General features: G+C 35.9%; 1 protein-coding gene across 4 annotated transcripts in view; it reads right to left on the bottom strand.

The window, feature by feature from the left end:
* Positions 1 to 2,087: 2,087 nt before the first annotated feature.
* TERF1 (telomeric repeat binding factor 1) overlaps positions 2,088 to 22,577 on the bottom strand; it is a 37,755-nt gene continuing 17,265 nt past the window's right edge. The window contains 5 exon segments of one of the 4 annotated variants that reach the window (NM_001132995.1): positions 2,088 to 3,626; positions 10,329 to 10,432; positions 16,013 to 16,104; positions 17,752 to 17,811; positions 21,127 to 21,239. In NM_001132995.1, coding sequence (NP_001126467.1) covers positions 3,450 to 3,626; positions 10,329 to 10,432; positions 16,013 to 16,104; positions 17,752 to 17,811; positions 21,127 to 21,239 — 546 coding nt within the window. In that variant the 3' untranslated portion in view covers positions 2,088 to 3,449. 4 annotated transcript variants of the gene reach the window in all.

The following is a 22,577-nucleotide window of genomic DNA, read 5'->3' as shown; positions in this document are numbered from 1 at the left end:
GACCATGTCTCTATTTAAAAAAAATAAAATAAAAAATTAAAAATGATAATCCTCCCAGGCTTTGTAGATTGGTTCTGACTTGGGCATTCCTTCAGTGCTTAGCCAGGCCACCTAAATTCTGCTTTAGCTTCCACCTCCTGCTTCTGTGGTGCCTAAAGATCAGTCAGAGGTGCAGGCCTAGAGTCCTCTCAGGTCTTTTCCAAAAATGTGTCCAGTGCTAGGCATGTGTGTGGCCTTCCAGACTACCTAGTACAGACAAGGGCCCTTCTGAGCCTTCTCTCTCCCACATATCTTCCTTCCAGTTATTTCCTTCCCAAGCTTTTTGGTCTGTTTGCTGCTTGCCCCATTTGCCGTCCCCAGCCCCAGATGGCTGCAGGTAATGCTTCTGATAAGCACTGTGAGGCTGTTCTAGTGTGGAGGGGGCAAAACAAAGGCAAACCTCTGAGCTGAACCTTCAGGAACTGCCAGGCAGGTCATAGCACACCCACATTTCTGTGAGAGCAAGATCTGTATTGCCCGTTCTGGCACCAAGATGCACTAGGAACACAGGCCACTGTCCTCTCTCAGCTGTTGCCTGGCTGGGAGACGGGGCATGGTAGGTGCATAAGCAAAACCACAAAAACTCTTTTACCAAAGTTAAATAGCCTCTTCATTAAGCATTCCTCTGGTTGTTGTTTTTATTACATAGTAGAGATCCAAAAAGTTGATCTTAAGTTTTTGCTAGCAATGGTTGCTTCAGTGGAGGGACAGATCTTTGGAGCTCCCTATTTTGCTATTTTTGGTGATGTCACTATATAAGATTTTAAAATGATTAACTTTTATAAATAGAGGATATGTTAGTGGCTGTCAGGATTTGGGGAAAGAGAGGTATGTGTGCTTACAAAAGAGCAATGTGAGGGATCCTCATGGTGGTGGATGTATGAACACAAGTGATAATACTGTTTAGATCTAAATACACAGAATACTAAACTGGGGAAATAAGTTGAATGGATTGTATCAATATCAATATCCTGGTGGTGATACACTATAGTTTTACAAAATATTAATATTTGGGGAAACAGGGCCAAATGTACAAGAGATCTCTACATTATGTCTTACAATTGCATGTGAATTTACATCATCTCAACAAAAATTCTGACTAAAAAGAATTCAGGGGCCAGGGCTCAGTGGCTCATGCCTGTGATCCCAGCACCTTGAGAGGTTGAGGTGGACGGATCTCTTGAGCCCAGGAGTTTGTGACCAACCTGGGCAACATGGAGAAGCCCTATTTCTACAAAGAAATACGAAAATTAGCCGGGCGTGGCAGCACATGCCTGTAGTCCCAGCTACTTGTGAGGCCGAGGTAGGAGAATCACCTGAGCCCAGGAAGTAGAGGCTACAGTGAGCTGATTGTGCCACTGCACTCCAGGCTGGGCAATGAAGTGAGACCCTGTCTCAAAACATAACAAAAAAAGGATTCAAAAAAATACTCAGACTGGAGAAGATGAGGTTTTAGGAATATATTACCCAACTTATTTTGCTTATAATTTCTCTTGTTTTGTGATAAAAATCTTATGTTCAAATAAAATAGCTCTTCTAATAAGTAAAATTCAAAATAAGAAAGCACCATACTATAATTGATACCTATTTTTCTTTTCTAGTTGTGCGTGAAATAACAGGGCATCTTACAATTAATGGCAACTTAGATTTGATGATTTATAGTAGGTGTCTGGAATGAGGTTGACTTAACAAGTCTATTTTGACTCATGATGCCAGCCTTGGCACTAATCATCAAAATATCTCCAATAAATAGTGCAGTATCTTGTGGTGTAACAAGATAAGGGAGTCAGGAAGCATATGGTACTCATCCATATTTCTGTTTATATACAGAATAACAAATTCAGGAACAATGGGAAAGTAATATATGAAACCTTAATAGGAAATATAATACAGATTACAAAACACCACCATCTGATTTTTTATGCAAATACTTCAATATTCCAATATTTTTACTCACTTGCTAAATAAAGCACATGACTCGAAATGCTAAATAATTCTGTTAGTCTAAATCTTTTAAAGAATAAAATGTTGGTGAAAAACCAAAATTGTTTAGTAAGGTATGTACGACCTTGTTTATTATCTATCATAGACATCAAGATGATCATAGTTAATAGCAATTTAAGCTTTACAGAATACTGTTTTAGGCCCAATACTGATATATTAAATGAAGGTATCAGAGAATCTTGTATTTATGGCATCAGGTTATAAAGATCTATTCAAAACCATTTTTGTCAAAGTTTAAACACTGGAACAAAAGTCAAATTGTTTCTAAATGAGACACAAAATGATTCTTGCTAATAGTACAAATTTTGTCCCATGGGTAATACTACTGTCTTTTTCTTTTTTAAAAAAATTATTTCGATTTTTATTTTAGATTCAGGGAACACATGAGCAGGTTTGTTAGCTGGGTATACTGTGTGATGTTGAGGTTTGGGGTATGGATGATCCTGTCACCCAGGTAGTGAGCAGAGTCCCCAGTAGGTAGTTTTTCAGCTCTTGCTCCCGCTCCCCACCCTACCTCCCCAGTGTCTATTATTCCCATGGGTCCTCAGGTATTACTATTTTCAAGTTTTTTCTTTACATGAAACTACTGAAAGCAAAAGTATGTCATGCTTATAGGTTACTCTGTACATTTATCATTCTATTAATAAACATCTTAAGTAATTAAGTAGTATATTAAGGCCATAAACCAAGTCATTATCTCCTATCAAAGGACTACTGTTATTCAATCATCTGGAAAATTCATTTTAGGCAGGACGCAGTGGCTCATGTCTGTAATCTCAGCACTTTGGGAGGCCGAGGTGGGTGGATCATGAAGTCAGGAGTTGGAGACCACCCTGACCAGCATGGTGAAACCCTACCTCTACTAAAAATACAAAAATTAGCTGGGCGTGGTGGTGTGTGCCTGTAATCCCAGCTATTCAGGAGGCTGAGGCAGGAGAATCGCTTGAACCTGGGAGGCAGAGGTTGCAGTGAGCTGAAATTGCACACTTGCACTCCAGCCTGGGCAACAGAGAGAAACGCTGTCTCAAAAAAAAGAAAATTCATTTAATGGGTTACGTTACAGGGTTGAGGTCAGCCTACAGGACACAAAATAGGTTAACTGAAATTTTTTTTTTTTTTCGTACTAGGTTTTAATTTTTTCATTGGAACAGGATTTGGGGGTGGGGATACTAAATGTGGCAGGGTTCAACAAATTTACATTTTATCAAAATAAGGTTCTTAAAGAATACAATGATAGCATATGCTTTAACTCTTATAGCACAAACCCTCATATTAATTGATGGTCACAGAAAAATACTGTAATGCTTTAAACAAAAGTTTTAAATTACATCAATGACACAAGTTTCAAACAAAATGCAGTGATTAAAATACTTAACTGTCCTTTCATCAAGCTTTTACAAACACAATCAGTCTTCGCTGTCTGAGCAAATCAGTTTTAGTTTCTTCATGGTCCTCCATCTGTCTTTTAACATGACACTTGTCCGGTTGTTGAATTTATAATGCAACAGTATTTTAGACCAGTTTCCCTCTCCATATTTCCTCACACCAGATCTCAAATTCTTGTCTTCTTCCCAAAGCCATGCCTTTTGATAAAAAGTAAAACAGTTATTTACAGAAACAATTATTCAAAAAGAAAATACCTACTATAAATGCCAGTTTTAAAAAATCAAAATCAAAATAATGCTCAGTTTCTTAAAGACAGAAGATTTCTCTAAACATTTCTTAGATTTTTAAAAGATTTTACATTTATCATAACATTTTTAGGGGTCATTATTATTACTGTTCATTTTATATAAGCTCAGCTGCCCAAGATCAGATAGCTAGAAAGTGGCAGTGCTACATGTCAACTGAATTTGTCTGACTTTAAGCCCACACTGTCTCTTAAAATGCTCTTCTACAATTGTTAATAGTTGTATTTATTATCCTCCAAATCTCCAAATAGGCTTTGTGAATGTTTAGTAGTTCACTAATGAACTCAGTGAAAACTCTGTTCTGCCTATGTTAGGGGAAGTATTGTATTACACACCCATATAAAACTCAAATCTTGTCTAAAATAGACTTTCAAAAACACAACTAACATAAACTAATTAAAAACATTTAATTTTATGCTGGGAGAAAATTCCTAAACATTTTTAAAAATCAAATTTAATACTATACACAGAAAAATTACTGATACTTGGCATTTGCTACAGGCAACCAACTAATTATTCCTTCTGTTGGCAAGCTGAAAGAGCAATTTGACCATCTGCATGATTATTTACTGTGTTTAGACTACAAGAAATTCTCCAGCACTTCACATTTTCTTTAAAAACCCGGTTCATCAACCCACACTCATTCAGATGGCTGCTGTCAAAAAAACAAACAATAAGTGTTGGTGAGGATATGGATAAATTGGAACCTGTGTGCACTGGTGGTGGGAATGTAAAATTATAGCACCACTGTGGAAAACAGTATGACGGTTACCCAAAAAATTTTTAAAAAGGACTACCATATGATCCAGCAATTCCACTTCTGGGTACATATCTAAAAGAGTCGAAAGCAGGGACCTGAAAAGGTATTTGTACATCCATGTTCATAGCAGCATTATTCACAATAGTTAAAATGTGGAAGCAACCCAACTGTCCATCAACTGATAAATGGATAAACAAAATTATATTATATTATATATTATATTTATATAATTCAGCCTTAAAAAGGAAGTTCTGACTCATTCTAGAACATGAATAAACCTTGAGGACATTAGGTTAGACAGAAAAAGACAAATACTATGCTACTTCTGATACGAGGTACCTAGAATAGTCCAACTCATAAACAGAAAGTAGAATGATGGTGGCAAGGGGGTTGGGGGGATGGAAATGGAGTTACTGCTTAATGAGTACGGTTTCAGTTTTGTAACAGGAAGAGTGCTATTGATAGATGGTAGTGATGGTAGCACAATATGAATATATTTAATGCTACCAAACTGTACATTTAAAAATAGTTAAAATGGCAAATGGTAAATTTTATATCATGTGTACTTTACTATAACCAAAAAAAAAAAAATCCAGTTCAATTGTCTGATGCAATATTAGAAAGAATTCAAGGTGGCCTGAAGAATACAAACATGACATGAGAACCATCTTGTATATGACTCAGTACCAAAAAGTTGGCAGTGACCGTAACCAAACCCATGCAGAAGTTTGTCTGAGCTACCTTAAACCTGATCCCCTGTTCTTGCTATTCCTCTGCTTTGTGACTTAAATCCAAGATACCAACCTGGTCTCTTCTGTACGTGCTTCTGCTTTTGTCTGCGGCACACCTATCGGCAACTGTGCTGCTTACAAGTACATGGCTATTCAATCGCTAGACAAAGGCTGAAAGCCACCTATGACCATCTATTACTGCCTGACTCAGCCTTCACTCCTACAAAACCTCACTACACTACTTGTCATTAACTGACAAAAACCAAGAGATGCATTAATAAATTTTTCATGTGTGGGGTGACTGACTAAAAGCACTTCAACAGTGGGTTATTAATCTTTGGGGTCATATAAATCTTACAGACGTACTCCACAGAAAAGTATAGGTATCTAAAATTTTATATACAAATTTGGGGGCCACATAAACTCTCTTTAAAGAGCCTATCAACTCCATGGTCTCCAAGTTAAGAATTTCTGTTCTTTCAAAAACTTGTCACATACATTATTCAGCTTTAAAAAGTAGTTTGTGGTTTAGACAAATTTCATACACATATACAGCATTGTTTTCTTGTTCTTATCTGAGCTGTAGTATTTTTAATAAGGCGCACAGACGACATTTGATACAATACAAAAGCCCCTTTCTTTCAAGAAATGACCGATGTTCTCTGAATCCTATTTGGGGTCCTGGGTGCAGTATGTTTAAGCAGTATTTTCCAATGTATCATCTACAGCAGGGGTCAGCAAGCCACTGCCAAAACCCAGCCCAAGGCTGGTTTTCTACAGCCCTGGAGCTAAGAACCATATTAAAATTTCAGTCATTTAAAAAATATATTTAAAATATGTAACAGAAACTATGTATGTGAAATATACATAAAATACATTAGTAATAAATATATTATAAATCTTGCTCTTTATAGAAAAATTCTGCTCACCCCTAACCTAGAGGAAAGTAGTAATGTTGTCAGTATAGATTAACTGAAAACTAAGAGTGTTTAGCATTAAATATTTTATTTTTTCTTCTATTGAAAAAGAGTAACTTTAGCTTGATATAGTGTTACTTCATGGTTGATTATGCCTTGACTGTTTTGCTTGATCTAAATGTTTTCAGTCTTTGCTTAATTTTACCTGTGACTGAAAGAGTTTTGAAAACATCATACAGAATAAGCTATCGTCTGGCAAGTAAGGAAAGCTGTAATTTTTAAGTTTAGACGTTCAAGTGGCCTAGTAGTCATTGGTACCAACTTCTACTTTCTATAGCTAGAGTTTAATGAGTGACACAACTGACCTGTGTCAGATCAGAAAGAAAACATAATGGCAGTACAATTTCATAAAGTCTACTACTGTGCTTAAAACTTCCCATTTCCTCATTTTATACATTTAACTGATTGTACCAGATTCCACTGATAGTAATAATTAAGGGAAGAGTTTAAGATGATGTATTTCTGGACATTAAACCCATACAACCCATTTCCTTTGTTTTATTGTCATTTGTCTTTTATTTTCTCAAAAAACCAAATACAAAATCGTAACAATCTCAGCCATGCCAATAGCCTGAAAAGATACAAAGAGCACGTAACAAATTAAAACACACCAATCTTTTTCTTTCCCAAGGCTAGAGATTACATAACTCAGATCTGAACTGTATATCCATTCTAAAGAACAAATAATGTTTTTTTAATGCCTTAAAATGATACTACGAATAGTAAAAGAAAATACTGCTATAGTATTGCTCATTACATACTGTTTATGGAAAACAGTTTGAAAGGCATTTACTTTTCTTTAATGGAATAAGTTTATGAAAGGAGGGATCTTTAATTCTGATAAGGAAGGAAGAAATATCTTTAACAAACCAATGCAGCAAAAGAAAACTGTCCAAGTAGACATGGGCTATTGCCATAAGTTTTTTTTTTTTTTAAAAAAACCTCAATACAAAATAAAATTAAGTCTGCCACTTATTTTCTAAAGCAAGTATTTTAACAAAAGGCCAACAACGGAAAGTTAAGAAATAAAACCAGGCCCTTGTGATATCCACAGAATTCTTTTTTGGCATAGGAAATGGTGATAGATATTATCACTGATTATGTGGTTGATATCCTACATTTTGTTTTGAATAGAAGAGAAACAACTGTTTTCTTCATATATATCTGTGAATAACACCTCATTTGGAATGGCTGCTGGAAGAACTACAGGGAAAGATCAGTTATATGTATAAGGCAGAGACTTCTGGTTTCCAGTCTAACATGTGAAGAGCTTGGAAATCATCACTCCAGTCCCCAGGAGAAAAAAGCTGTTGAACAAACTGAAAATCAGTAACTCTTCTTAGATATATCAAAGAACAAATGTCACAGGGCAAACTGCTGCCCTGAAAACTAAAGAAAGCGAGAGGCAGATTGAGAGAATCACAAGAATTACTGGGGACAGAAAGGCCAGGAGCAGAAGCTCACAGCTGGAGCCAATACTGGTAGGAGCAATTAACTGTGACTGAGGAACTGATGGAGGCTCAGTGTGGATAAGCTTGAGAGTTAAAAACTCCAAGGGCCCAGTTTCAGAGGGACTCACAAACTTTTGTGAGTTTTATCTCCAGGAGCCCCCCCAGGTCTCAGGGTAAAGATCACACAAAAATTCCTTCCTGCTTCTGACAGGCGGAGGGAAAAAGTAGCCATTTTGAAATACTCCCCATTTCAAAATAAATGAGGAAAGCGTTCTGGTCTCCTTAACAAAATCCTTTCCTCAAGAGAAACTAATTTTGCCAGAACCTAACCAACTGAGGTTTTACAAGAACCTAACTTACCAGTGGAAATACTCAACTCCACCCCTCTCTAGCCTTCATGTCTCACCCAAGGGGTGGTGGGCTGAGAAGCACTTATGAAGGTCACAACCTACGACACAGGCTTACTAAAAGAAGGAGACCTATGCACAGGACTCCAGAACGCTTCACCTCCCCTTACCTTACCACCACATTAGTCAGGATCCTGGGCATTATAGTTGAAAGAGGTCCTTCAGATTCTTATTAAAAAGCAGTCTCTAGGGAAACCCAGAGACAACAAGAGAGACAAAAACAGGACACCAAAGGAAATTTTAGCCTTTGACACCTACAGCTACAGCAAACGATAACTCCTACCCAGATAAACATAAAACCTCACATTAAAGGATCATTTATCTCATTTCCTTTTACCTGATATATCATGTCTAGCTATCAGCAAAATATAAACATGTTAAAAAGCAAAAAACACAGTCTGAAGAGACAAAGCAAGCACCAGGACCACACTCAGATATGGCACAGATTTTGAAACTGTCAGACTTGGAATTTAAAATGATTATGATCAATATGTCAAAGGATTTAATGGAAAAAGTGGACAACATGCAAGAACACATGGGTAAATGTAAATGGAGAGATGAAAACTCTAAGAACCAAAGAGAAATGCCAGAAATCAACAACATGGTAACAGAAATGAACAATGCCTCTGATGGTCTCATAAGTAGATTAAACACAGCTGAAGAAAGAATCAGTACATTTGAAGATATATTAATAGAAAGTTCTCAAACTGAAAAGTAAACAGAAAAAAGAATGAAAAAAGATAAAGGAATAACTAAGAACAGTTGGACAGTCTTAAAAGGTGTAACATTTGGAATCATAATGGGAATACCAGAAGAAGAAGGAAAGGAACAAAAGAAAGATTTGAAGTAATGATGGCTGAGTATTTTTCAAAACTAAAGACAGACACCAAACTACAGATTCAGGAAGCTCAGAAAATACCAAGCAGGATAAATAAACAAACTATATACATGTACATCATATTCAAACTGCAAAAAAAATCCAGCACAAAACGTATGCATGACTGTGGTCGCATATGGTAGCATAAGGTTAGCATTTCCCTCTTCTCCTTTGGGAATTCACCCAAAAGCAACAACAAATAAAATCCCAAACTCTGAAAAAAGTAAGAGACATTTACAACCTGAACCATAATGTAGGTAGAAAGGGTATAAATAATCAGTGCAACTTAGGTGTATGAAAAAGCAACTCTGTCTACAGATCTCAGGAAGCATGTGGCATGTGCTTTTCTAATGAAAATACCCTGAGGTACACCCCCTAAATCTCTGGTCAGCAACAGCAGGAGCTCCCCTCAACCTACTAAAGGCCAGAGATGGCAAGGCTAAAAAAGGGAATCACAAAGGCAAGTAATATGCGTAGGAAGCAAATCAAAAGTAGAAGTTGCTTACTATGTTCACTGGGGGAGAAATGAAGGGTAACATAACCTTGAGTCACAGAAGATATTCCGAGTAGCGTGCAACTTGACACTATCTGCAACATCTCAGTATGAACTATTTGCAATTAGCTTGTCAAAAAAAAAAAGAGCACCTTCGAGTAAGAAAACGGTTGCAGCCACAAAAGAAAACAAGGGCCTGACTGGGTGAAGTAGCTCATGCCTACAGTCCCAGCACTTCTGGAGCCCAAGGCGGGAGGATCACTTGAGCCAAGGAATTCAAGACCAGCCTGGGCAACATTGTGAGACACCATCTCTACAAAAAAAAGGGGAAAACACACACACACACACCCCACAAAAACAAAGACCAGATTTATCCATCTGCTGTGAACAACTAGACAATCAAAAAATACATAAAATAATGGTTTTGGACACTGGACAGATGGCACAAGACTATAGTCACTGAAAGGGAAGCAAATGAATCAAGCCCTAAATTGACCCACCTTAATAAAATTTTGTGATCTAACAGTATCTTTTCTTTGTTTTTAAGAAAAATCTTATTTAAACTGGATCTCTGTTAGGAAAATTTAAACATCAAAGCTTATAATGTGGAGTTAAGTCCCACCTTACATCTAATAAACAGATTTTATGATAGTATCACAATAATTCCAAACAGATGTCAGTACCAACACCCAACTTAAGACTTTTTAAATGTGGGTCAAGTATTTCATTTTGAATAGGCTGATTAGTCACCTAATCTAAGACGGCAAAATAAAAGATGGCAAAGGGTAAATATTTTATACTCAAGATTTTTGGGAGATTGAACAGAAATAATCACAATTATTCAAGTTATAACTTTAATGTCCATAAGTGTTATTCAAATATTAAAAAAACCAAATACCTGTCTTTTTCTAGCTCGATGTTTTTCAGGAGTTACCAGTTGACTCTTTGAAACAGGTATTCTGCTTTCAGTGGCTCTTCTGCTTTCTTTTTTCTTTTTTGTACCTAAAAGTAGAAAAATAATGTCATAAATATTGTTTTACATTAAAGAAGAAAGAGCAATTATATTTTTAAATGATTATCATGAAATTCCTTTTTTAAGCTATTCTAAGAAAAAGTACTCTACATGTTTAATTTTTTCCTTCAAATCTGGAAGCAGCATGGTATAGTGCAAAGATCAGCCTTTGAAATCAGAGGGGGAGTGTTTTGAGTCTTGATTCTTTTATATGTCTTTAAATAAATCATTTCACATCCCTGAACCTGTCTTTTCATTATCTGTTTAAAAAAAAAAGAAAAATATTTATTGCATAGGATCGTTGAAATTTTCTTACGATAATGTTTTAGGAGTACTAAAAAGCATAATCCTTTCCTCACTCCTTCTTTCTTATTCATAGTCAGTTTGGTAAGACAAGAAATATATGTAACTGAAAAGAAACAGAACTGTAATTACTGAAAAATGATAATTGTTTAGGCAGAAAACCTAAGAGAATCTACAAATAGAAGTAAAAGATCAGTAAGATCAATACACAAAAAGGATTTCATTCATTAGTAATAGGATTTCTATTCATTAGCAACAGTGAAAATAATTTAATTAAAACAATAGAAAGATACTATTTACAACAGCCACAAAAAAATCTAACATTCTTAGAGACAACTTTTTTTTTAAGAGATAGGGTCTCTCTCTTTTGCCTAGGCTGAAGTGCAGTGGTATGATCATAGCTCAAACGCCTGGGCTCAAGTGATATTTCTCCCCTATCCTCCCTCATCTCAGCCTCCTGAGTAGCTGGGACTAGAGGCACCTGCCGCCATGCCCGACTAATTTTTTAAAATTTTTTTGTAAAGACATCGTTTCACTATATTGCACAGGCTGATCTCTTAATTCCTGGGCTCAAGTGATCCTCCTGCCACGGCCTCCCAAAGTGCTGGAATTACAGGTATGAGCCATCATGTCATGGCCTTTTAGATAACTTTAGCAAAAGTGATACAACTTTAGCAAAAGTGATATAACATCTGTATGTAGTAAATTATAAAGCTTTACTATGTATATAAAACATGTTATGAGAAGCTTTATCTATCTATCTACCCATCTACTTACCTACCTACCTACCTACTGTTGGCCCTCTATATTCGCAGGTTCCACATCTGTGGATTCAACCAACCTTGGAATAAAATATTCAGGGGGGAAAAATATATATATATTTTATATATTATATATATAATATATTTATATATAATAAATTTATATTGTTATATACAAATCTATGGATTCATATATATATGAATTTCAACCAATATATACATTTATTATATATAAATATATTTAATATATAATTATGTTATATTAACATATGATATATAAATATGTGTTATATTAACATATAATAAATATATATTAAATATATATTTACATATACAATATATAAAAATTTATATATATTTTTCCCCCACGGAATATTTTATTCCAAGATTGGTTGAATCCACAGATGTGGAACCTGCGAATATAGAGGGCCAACAGTAGGTAGGTAGGTAAGTAGATAGGTAGACAGATAGATAAAGCTTCTCATAACATGTTTTATATACGTAGTAAAGCTTTATAATTATATATAATTATATATTATATATAATTATATATTATATATAGGAAAGGAAAGGAAATTTTTATAATTTATATAAGGAAATATATATAATTATATAATTATATATTATAAAATTATATATTATATAATTATATATTATATAAAATTATATATTATATAATATATAATATATAAAATTATATACTATATAATATATAATTATATATATAACTATATATAAATATATAGTATATAATTATATAGTTTTATAATTTATAAGTATTTATAAGTATATTTATAAGTATATAAATATATAGTATATAATTATATATTTAAAATTATATATTATATATAATATATACTATATAGGAATCATTATATATTATATATAATATATATTATATAGGAATCATTATATATTATATAATATGTTATATTATATATTATATATACTATATAATATATAATATATAATTATATACTATATAATATATAATTATATATAATTATATACTATATAATATATAATTATATATAATTATATATACTATATAATATATAATTATATATAATTATATATACTATATAATATATAATTATATATATGGTTTTTTATATATTATATAATATATAATTATATATATGGTTTTTTATATATTATATATTATATATGGTTTATATATATGTTATATATATTATATAATATATATAAACCACACTGTGGGCCATAAAACAAATCTTCAAAAAAAATCTATGAAGCATATTCACAGACTGAAATAGAATTAAACTAAAAATCAGTAACAGATATTTGGAAATTAAACCACTTCCCACATAGGTCAGTAAAAAAGTCTCTAAGAAAATGAAAAAGCATTTTGAACTGAAAATCCAACATGGGAAAACAATGCTACAAATATTGATTATATAAAATATAACCAAGAAAATTTGGGATTGGTGGAAGAAATTTTTGCTAAGGTCAATCAACAGACTAAAGTTGATTGACTAAAGTTGACTGACCTCTTAAAGCATTTCATATTCTTTATTTTACACAGATCATAAAGGTTACTGATAGATTTCTTTTGAAACCACCTTTATCTGAAGTACTGAATCCTTCAGTTTTACATATTAAAAATTAAATGTAAATATATTTTAAAGTAACATATGTAACTTGATGACATTTTTCTAAAATTTGATTTGCTTTCAATCTATCCATTCTTCTATTGAGGTAGTCCATCTAAGCAATTAAAGGCCTGGGCTCTGGAGTCAGACTGTCTGATTTCAAATTTTGGCTCCTGTTCTATTCATACACTGTGTAACCAAAGGCATTTTATTTACCTTTTTAAGTCTCAGCTTCCTCATCTGTATAATGGAGATGATAAAAAAAAAAAAAAGCACTAATCTCATAAGGTTGTTTTGAGGATTGAATACATTTACCTATAAAAAGCTTTCAACTCAAATATTAATAATTTCACTCAATGCTGGTGAGTTTTTCTGCACTGATGAAATCTGGATGATTTGGCTTTTTCTTTCAACTTTTCTGAATTAACTTGATTTTTTTTCCCTAAGCATGTCAATTTTACAACACAAAAATTAGTTTTTGAAAAAAAGGTTAGGGCTGGGAGCAGTGGCTCATGCCTGTAATCTCAGCACAATTACAGTGAGCAGATTGCTTGAGTTTGGGAGTTAGAGACCAGCCAGGGTAACATGGCAAAACCCCATCTCTACAAAAAATACAAAAAGGCCGGGTGTGGTGGCTCACACGTGTAATCTCAGCACTTTGGGAGGCCGAGGTGGGCAGATTGCCTGAGGTTAGGAGTTCCAGACCAGCCTGGCCAACATGGCGAAACCCCGTCTCTACTAAAAATACAAAAATCTGCCAGGTGTGGTGGCACACTCTTGTAATCCCAGCTACTCAGTAGGCTGAGGCAAGAGAATTGCTTGAAACCTGGAGACGGAGGTTGCAGTGAGCCGAGATCGAGCCACCGCACTCCAGCCAGGGTGACAGTGCGAGACCCCATCTCAAAACAAACAAACAAACAAACAAATAGCAGGGTGTGGCGGCACGTGCCTGTGGTCCCAGCTACTTGGAAGGCTGCCGTGGGAGGATCAACTGAGCCTGGGAAGGTAGATGCTTACAGTTAGCCAAGATCTCACCACTGCACTGAATTCCAGCCTGGGCAACAAAGTAAGACTCTGTCTCCAAAAACAGAAAAAGAAGAGAAAAAAAGGTTTAGCACAAACAAAATTATTATCCTCAAACTATAAAGTGGTTCCTGGGTACCACTGAAGTACACTGGATTTTTTTAAGAAAACATACTTATTACTGACACCTAATAAAATGTGCTAAAACTCAAAGACCTTACAGACTTAATAGCCATAGTCACTGTCAAGCCAGTCTGCAAAGAGTTTATAGTCTTCGAGTTTGCTGATAAACCATGTTTTCTCTTTTTTGAGACAGTCTCACTCTGTCACACAGGCTGGAGTGCAACCTCCACCTCCTGGGTTCAAGCTGGATTCTCGTGCCTCAGCCTCCTGAGTAGCTGGCATTACAGGCAGGCACCACCACGCCTGGCTAATTTTTTCTATTTTTAGTAGAAACGGGGTTTCGCCATGTTGCCTAAGCTGGTCTCAAACTCCTGAGCTCTTCACCTGCCTCAGCGTCCCAAAGTGCTAGGACTATAGGCGTGAGCCACTGCGCCTGGCCTACATTTCCTTTTCTTTGAATTTCATACTATGAAATTAAACCTCTAAGGAAATGCTCACATTATTCTCATTTAAAATAATTCCCAGCTGTCTTGCAGCGATAGGTGTAGAAAACCAATCTTGGAACTCCACCAAGATTAAGCACATAACTTTACTGAGTTTCCGTTTTCTCATCTTTAAAATGGGAATGATATCTAAGAATGTAAATATTTTAGAACTCTATTTACAAATATTTGCTAATGGTTGCCATGTCATCAGCCATCAGGTATGAACAAATTTATTCTATAATATTTACTGCAGGCCTATCATTTGCCTGGCACCAAGATGGTACCTTATGAGCATGGAGAAATAAACCTAATTTCTTTATGTCTATTATTTTTATCAATAAGTATTTAGGTTTAGATCCATATTAAAAATCTCAGGGGGGAGGGATAGCAATAGGAGATATACCTAATGCTAAATGACGAGTTAATGGGTGCAGCACACCAACATGACACATGTATACATATGTAACAAACCTGCACGTTCTGCATATGTACCCTAAAGTACCCTAAAGTATAAAAAAAAAAATCTCAGTATCAGTTCAGTACCTAAAATATTAATGTGGGGTTAATAAACATTTGTTAAATGAATACATACCAAAAAGAAACTTGTAATTTGCTAAGTCAACGCTCTCAGACTTTATTAAACGTAACTGTGAATAACAAGAATCAACTGTACTTAATGTTTCTGAAAAGTAACTACAGTCATGGATTGCTTTACAAGGGGGATATGTTCTGAGAAATGGGTTGTTGGGTGATTTTGTCCTTATGTGGACATTATTAAGAGTACACTTACACAAACATACATATATATATGTGTATTCATATAGAAAACCCACGGTTTCCAGTACCATTGCTAATTATCAATCATTTCCCCTACTTGATATGCAATGCCAATATCAAGTGCCACATTATCAAGTTTCCATATGTGCTCCATTACATTATTACAGGACCACCATCTTATAGGCAATGCAGTCTGTCTTTGACTGAAATGTCATGATGTGGCGTATGACTATATTTGAAGTTGCTGAACACAGTGAAGGTAGAAAAGCAGTGTACCACCATAGCAAAAGGACCCTAAGCTAGACAGTCAAAATAGCTAACTTTCTAAATTAAACGCTACCTCAATTAACTCTATGAAGTCAAGACTTTGTGCTTCAGTTTTCTGAAGTGTGTTTTTTTTTTTTGCTATAGTGGTAAAGTCAATGGCTGGATTGTTTGAGGACACATCAATTCTCCCCTTCTAAAACTGTTATAACAGTACTCACTTTGAAGAGTTCCTACTCTTCTTTCTTTCTTATTAAGGTCTTGTTGCTCGGTTCCATGTTGCAACTTAGGTAAGAAAAGATTCTTGTGAGACCTAAAATAAAATATGAAAGTTTATAATTGGCTCCAGAAAGATTAGTAAAGCAATGGAAAAAAGGTAAATGATTTGCCTTAATCTGTTCTAGGATCTTCTATTAATACTTCGGCCTATTTCCTTTGGTGCTCTCCCTGCTTAGTGCCCCATCTTAACCTGTGGCCTCTTAAGATTTCTGTTGCCTCTCTCATCTTTCTCCATCTCATCTACTCCGCAGAAATCAAGATGTTTTTTGATGTCTCAGAAGAAGCAGGCAAAAAAAGAAAAAAGACAAGACTCTTTCGGCCTTCCAATTAGATACATCAAGGAAAAAAATCCTTAAACTACAAAGTATTAGCTTTCATTCTCTGTTATGGCTTTTATTTCCCCAAAGACGGATTCCAAAATTCCTTTACATAATGGCAGGTATCACTTGATTATCTTTACAGCTTCCAAAAAGACTTTTGAAAGGTAAGGCTGTTTGGAAACACAGGACATGGCATCATTTTTTTTGAAAACCCTGCCAAATTGGTATTATATTAATCCAATTTTATGAAGGAGCAAACTAAGATTCAAAAAGCAGTTCACCTAAGCTTAGGCAGCTGTATTATCTCCACCTAAAATGTAGGTTATTTTAGCTCTACTTTTATCCCTATAGATACTCTAGGTGACCAGCTATCCTTTCTCTCTTCCCCTCTGTCCCTCCTTCCCAAGACTTTCTATTGTCCTTTCTGGAATGTCATTCTCAATCTCTTCACCCATTCCTCTCTGCTCTTTGCCTTGTCTAAAATCTAGCTTTCCCCTGGGGGCAATGTTTCTCTCCTTGGTAGCCTTCTCAAGTAGAGATTGGCTTAATCTTCCACCCTCCATAAACTATAGGACTCCAGAGACAGCAGTTTTCATTTCCTAATGAATGCCACTTTCAAGATCCTGCTTCCATAGAAACTTCAGCCTTGAGGATTCATGCCACTGGGATATATCACCTTCGATCATTCTTCACAGCCATTTACCATCCTTCCAAGCACTTCTTCATCATTCACAGATCTTTCTCTACACCTAAGTGCTGCTATTCTGAATTATTTCAGTGTTCTCACAGACAATTCATATACCATCTTGGCCTCTCAATTCCTCATGTCCAATCACCTCCTCCACATGAAGTCAGCCACCTCCTCCCATGGTTCCACTTGTGATCCCAACTGCTCTATGTTAGAAATCATTCATGCAGACTTTCTGCCCTCGAGACAGGTCATATTGTCTGTCACAGCGATTCTATTAGATCAAATAAAGTTTTTCAAGTAACTTTCATAAAACTGGCACTGGGGCATTCATTAGAAATGTAATTCCCATCCCCTTCCTGCCCCAGCATCGTATCTTTGTTTCTATGACAGATAAGTGTTTACTAAACATCTGTTTTAAGCTCAAGAACTCCCTATATGTGTATTCCAATAATGGCTTTGTAGAAACAATGTGAAACAACCCAGTCTCAGAGCAGGTCTCTACAGTTTGGAATTTCAAGATGTCTCAGAGTCGTGAATATCTGTTGGGCTAAGTAGGACCCTGAGATATTCTTTCAATTGTACCATTTATGTGGTAGTTATATTAGGTCTGCATGAATTGCTTCAATCAAAGATTTGAAAGACAAAGAAGAAAAATGTCAATTTACTTCACCTCAATAAGGATACTGTACCCTCTGAGGATTCAGTTACCGCAGACTGTTTGTCACTAACACTTTAAAAGAAGAAAAAATTTGTAAGAATGTAAACAAAAGAAACTTTTCATAAGGATAGTACTTTCCACATAGTCAAGGCATATTTCAATTTATAAAAAAATAACTTTGGAAAGAAACCTTGGTAACATCGGGACATATACAGTCCATGACAACATGGCTAATTTTTGTCCAGACATGCTTATAAGAGGTATTAAATCAAGCTTCTCCAAACATAAGCATAATTAATGGTGTAGTCAAGCATTTATAACACTCTTTCAAAAACTCTTCTGTGGCACTTTATTTCCATAAATTCAAGTTTTAAAAACTGCTTTATTAAGGTATAATTGATACATAAAAAGCATGGCACATGTTTAAAGTATATAATTTGATGGGTTCAATTTTAATTTATGGTTCTCCCCACCAGTCTCCAATTGAACCTTTGGGCATTGATTAAGTTCCCGTTTGTTATAGTTAAAATGGTTTCCACATACACACAACATGACTATTTACACCTCCATGCTTTCACTGGTACTATTCCTCTCTCCTAAAATGATATTTCCTCTTCTATCCATCTGTAAAAATCTTAACCATCCTACAAAAGCCCCTGCTCAAGACTAGTACCTCCGTGAAGCTGTCCATCTCAACTATTTCAGCATTGTGCTAGATATTTTAAGTAATCTAGAGATGATTTAAAGTATATGGGAAGATGTGTGTAGGTTATATGCAAATATTACACCCCTCCCCCCTTTTTTTTTTGGCAGGGTCTCGCCGAGAGTCACCCAGGCTGGAGTGCAGTGGCACAAACACAGCTTACTGTAGACTTCCCGGGCTCAAGCGATCCTCTCACCTAAGCCTCTTAAGTAGTTGGCACTACAGGCAAGCACCACCAAGACTGGTTAATTTTTGTTAATACAAGGTTCTGCCATGTTGCCTAGGCTGGTCTCAAACTCCTGGGCTCAAGTGATCCTCCTGTCTCAGCCTTTCAAAGTGCTGGGATTACAGGTGTGAGCCACTGTTCCTGGCTATTACACCACTTTTGTAAGACACCTGAGCATCCATGGATTTTGGTATTCATGAAGGATGGATGTCCTAGGACTAATCCCCTTCAAACACCAAGGAACAACTGTATAAGCTTTATCAGAGCAAAATATTTATTTTATCTTGTCTTCATAACATGGAGGTTTCCATTTTTCTAGGATTTGTCTGACCTCACAATCACACTTCTGATTCTGTACTTGCTTTACTTGAATCCTGATTGGTAACTGTCATGACACTGGTCATTTGATGCTTTATTTGCCTTGGTTCTGCTTCCAGGATGGTTTTGGTATTTGCTCGATTCTTGATCTTTACCCTGTTTCTAGTTTTAGTTTTGTTCCCTGTAACTAGTGTACAGCAAGTTCTTATGTATGCCTGGTAATGAATTAGGCAACAAGGATACCAAGCTAATTAAGATGCTTCAGAGCTAAGTAAGAACCTTCAAATAATTCTCAATCTATTGAAAGAATCAGGTAAACAAATAAGTTACTAACAAAGATTAAGTCCTTTTATAGAGATGTATGCTATGAAAGCACAGAAGTAACAACTCTGATTAGAGCTGGGCAAGACTTCATATAGGTGATCTCTGAGATAGACTGAATGGCAAGTAAGAGCTTGCCTTGGAGAGAATAAAATGATAGGAATTCAAATAGAAGGAACAAAGCTTCTGTGCTGCTAGAAACTACCATGTACGTGGACAGGGAGGAGTTCATGCTTAGGGATAAGACTGTATGTAAAAAAAAAAAAAAAAAAAGAAAAAAAAAAAACAAACCAAAAAACAGAATGGGTCTATGTAAGGCTTTATAAGCCATGCCAATAAATTCTGACTCATCTAGTAGGAAACAGGAGCCAAAAGGTTTTTAAGCTGGGAGTGATCTAAAGACATTTATTTTTGTGGAAGCTAACTCTGGAAGTTATGTCAAGGATGGATTTGAATGGTACAAAGCTATACAGGTAAAAATAGATTGGAGAAGCATTTCTGAGGTGGGGTTCTTAATACTTGGAGAGCAGCTGGATGTGTGAGGTTAAAGAAGGCAGGGTGTAGAGAGGCAAATGAGAACATGAAGAGTTCTGTTTGGTACACATGGACTGCGCTGTGTTTGTGTCTAGGAGAGCATCTGAAATAAGTGGGTAGTACTATATAAGGAGAGTCCATAGGAAGTGTGCTCATGATTATCTGTAAGAACCATGGTATTAGCAGTATTATCATAAGCAGGATGGCTTGGCCACAAGAATGTATTGGGTATTAGTATCATTAAACTTTGATTTTCGAAACAAAGTGAAGTAATTGGGCCAATAAAAATGGAATCTCTACTTCTTAAATTGGATTTTAGAAAAAAGTACATCAATGTGAAATAAGACTTTAGTACAGCCTTTGGAGAGATGAACCAGTGAGGAACAAGTCATGCTTTGACAGGCAGGAACAATAGGAGGGACCACTATAAGATGACAGAGCCTCAGTCCTAAGATGTGACAAATGCAGTGTAGATCCAACTTGAACCCCAATCTCCACCTCTAAATAAATAGTTAAGATGGGGTCCCTGCAACACTTAGTTCATGGTCCCAAGAAGAAAGTAATATTACATCCATTTCCAAATATACCCATCCAGAGACCACAGAGATTTGATTATCTGGCCTTGGTTTAAGGGTAGAAGAACAGAGAAAACAGACCATGGGTTCAACAGAAAAGAAGATCTTTATAATGTTAAGAGTTACATCTTCCTCAATAGGGGAAGATACTTAAACTTCTAAAACAAAAGACAAAAATCACCCCTGAAAATCCCTAAAGAAAAAGTAATTTTGGAAACTTAACAACTATCTCTCAATATATAGGACTGACACAACTTGTTTTCCTCCAGTATTAAAAGCAAATCACTATTTCTTCAGTTGAGCACCAGATGAAGCAGTGAGTTTACGCTTAGAGAAGATGTATGAATAATATCTTAAAATACTAGATTCTTAGTACAGTGAAACATGAATCACATAATGAGAACATGTAGAATCTAAAAACAACTAAGGGGCACAGGAGTTCAACCTCACCCTTGTTCCTAAGCATACCCTCAGTAAGAATGGTAAACTACCCACATTATTTAAACTGTAATATTTTCTTATTCTCTACTTTTGCTTAGCATATATAATTTGCACAAGTCATGAAATAACTCTACAGTACTCCAAATACCTAAATATTAATCATCAAGATAACATGCTACTCAATAATTATTTTTAATAAAAAGACTCACATCAATTTTACATAGACAGAACATTCACAAAACAATATACAAATTGATTAAATTACAAACCTTTTTCTTGTATCCAAATTAGCTTCAGTTTCCATTTCAACATCATTACCATTAGGTTTATCTTGAGAAGTTATTGTTCCTGTCCTTTTGCTTTCTACTACTTTTGCCGCTGCCTTAAAAAACGGTGTGCGTGGAGGTAGGAGGATAGGAAGAAATGCATTAAGCCATTTTAAACAAATAGCATTAAATTAAGCCTTGTAATTCTTTGATAGTCATAGCCAATGTATCTGTTCACAGGCCAATAAAGGGCACTGTGTTGTTATTTTCACCAATAATTATGACACTGCCAGCAGCTACATTAGCTATCTGCTTGGTTTATCAGCATTACGAAGGTGGTCTTTCCTTGTAAATATATTTGATAGACAAAATGCTCTCTACGCAATTTTAAGAGAAAAACCTACATGAAAAAAATAAAAATAAAAATTCTAGATATTTTGAAACAAAAATTATCTCAAATCAATCAAGATGCTCCACTATAACACTGTCAACTTAAAACTTTGGAGGCCAAGACAGAAAATAATGTTATTAGAAAAATTTTATTGTTGTTTGTTTTGAGACAGGGTCTCACTCTGTCACCCAGGCTGGAGTGCAGTGGCACAATCATAGCTCACTGCAGCCTCAACCTTCTGGGCTCAGGGGATCTCCCACCTCAGCCTCCCAGGTAGCTGGGACTACAGGCGTGGGCCACTATGCCTGGCTAAATTTTTGTAATTTTTTTGTAGAGACGGGGTTTTGCCATGTTGCCCAGGCTGGTCTCAAACTCCTGGGCTCAAGTGATCCACCCATTTTGGCCTCCCAAAGTGCTGGGATTACAGGTGTGAGTCACCGCGCCTGACCAGAAATGTCTTTTTTTTGAGACAAGAGTCTCACTTTGTCACCCAGGCTGGAGTGCAGTGGTTCAATCTCAGCTCACTACAGCCTCAACCTCCTGGGTTCAAGCGATCCTTCTGCCTCAGCCGCCACAAGTAGCTGGGACTACAGGCTTGCACCACTATGTCTGGCTAAATTTTTCAATTTTTTTTTGTAGAGATGGGGTTTTGCCATGTTGCCCAGGCTGGTCTCAAACTCCTGGGCTCAAGTGATCTACCCATTTCGGCTTCCCAAAGTGCTGGGATTACAGGCATGAGCCACTGCATCTGACCAAAAATGTCTTTTTTTTGAGACAGGGTCTCGTTTTGTCACCCAGGCTGAAGTGCAGTGGCTCAATCTCAGCTCACTACAGCCTCAACCCCCCAAAGTAGCTGGGACTACAGGTGTATGCCACCATGCCCAGCTAATTTTTTTTTTTTTTTTTTTTTTTTTTTTTTTGAGATGGAGTCTCGCTCTGTCGCCCAGGCTGGAGTGCAGTGGCGCGATCTCAGCTCACTGCAAGCTCTGCCTCCCAGGTTCACGCCATTCTCCTGCCTCAGCCTCCCGAGTAGCTGGGACTACAGGTGCCCGCCACCACGCCC

This window comes from Pongo abelii, chromosome 7, assembly GCF_028885655.2.
Source record: "Pongo abelii isolate AG06213 chromosome 7, NHGRI_mPonAbe1-v2.0_pri, whole genome shotgun sequence".
Classification (NCBI taxonomy): Eukaryota; Metazoa; Chordata; class Mammalia; order Primates; family Hominidae; genus Pongo; species Pongo abelii.
This window is presented reverse-complemented; position numbering and strand designations above follow the sequence as displayed.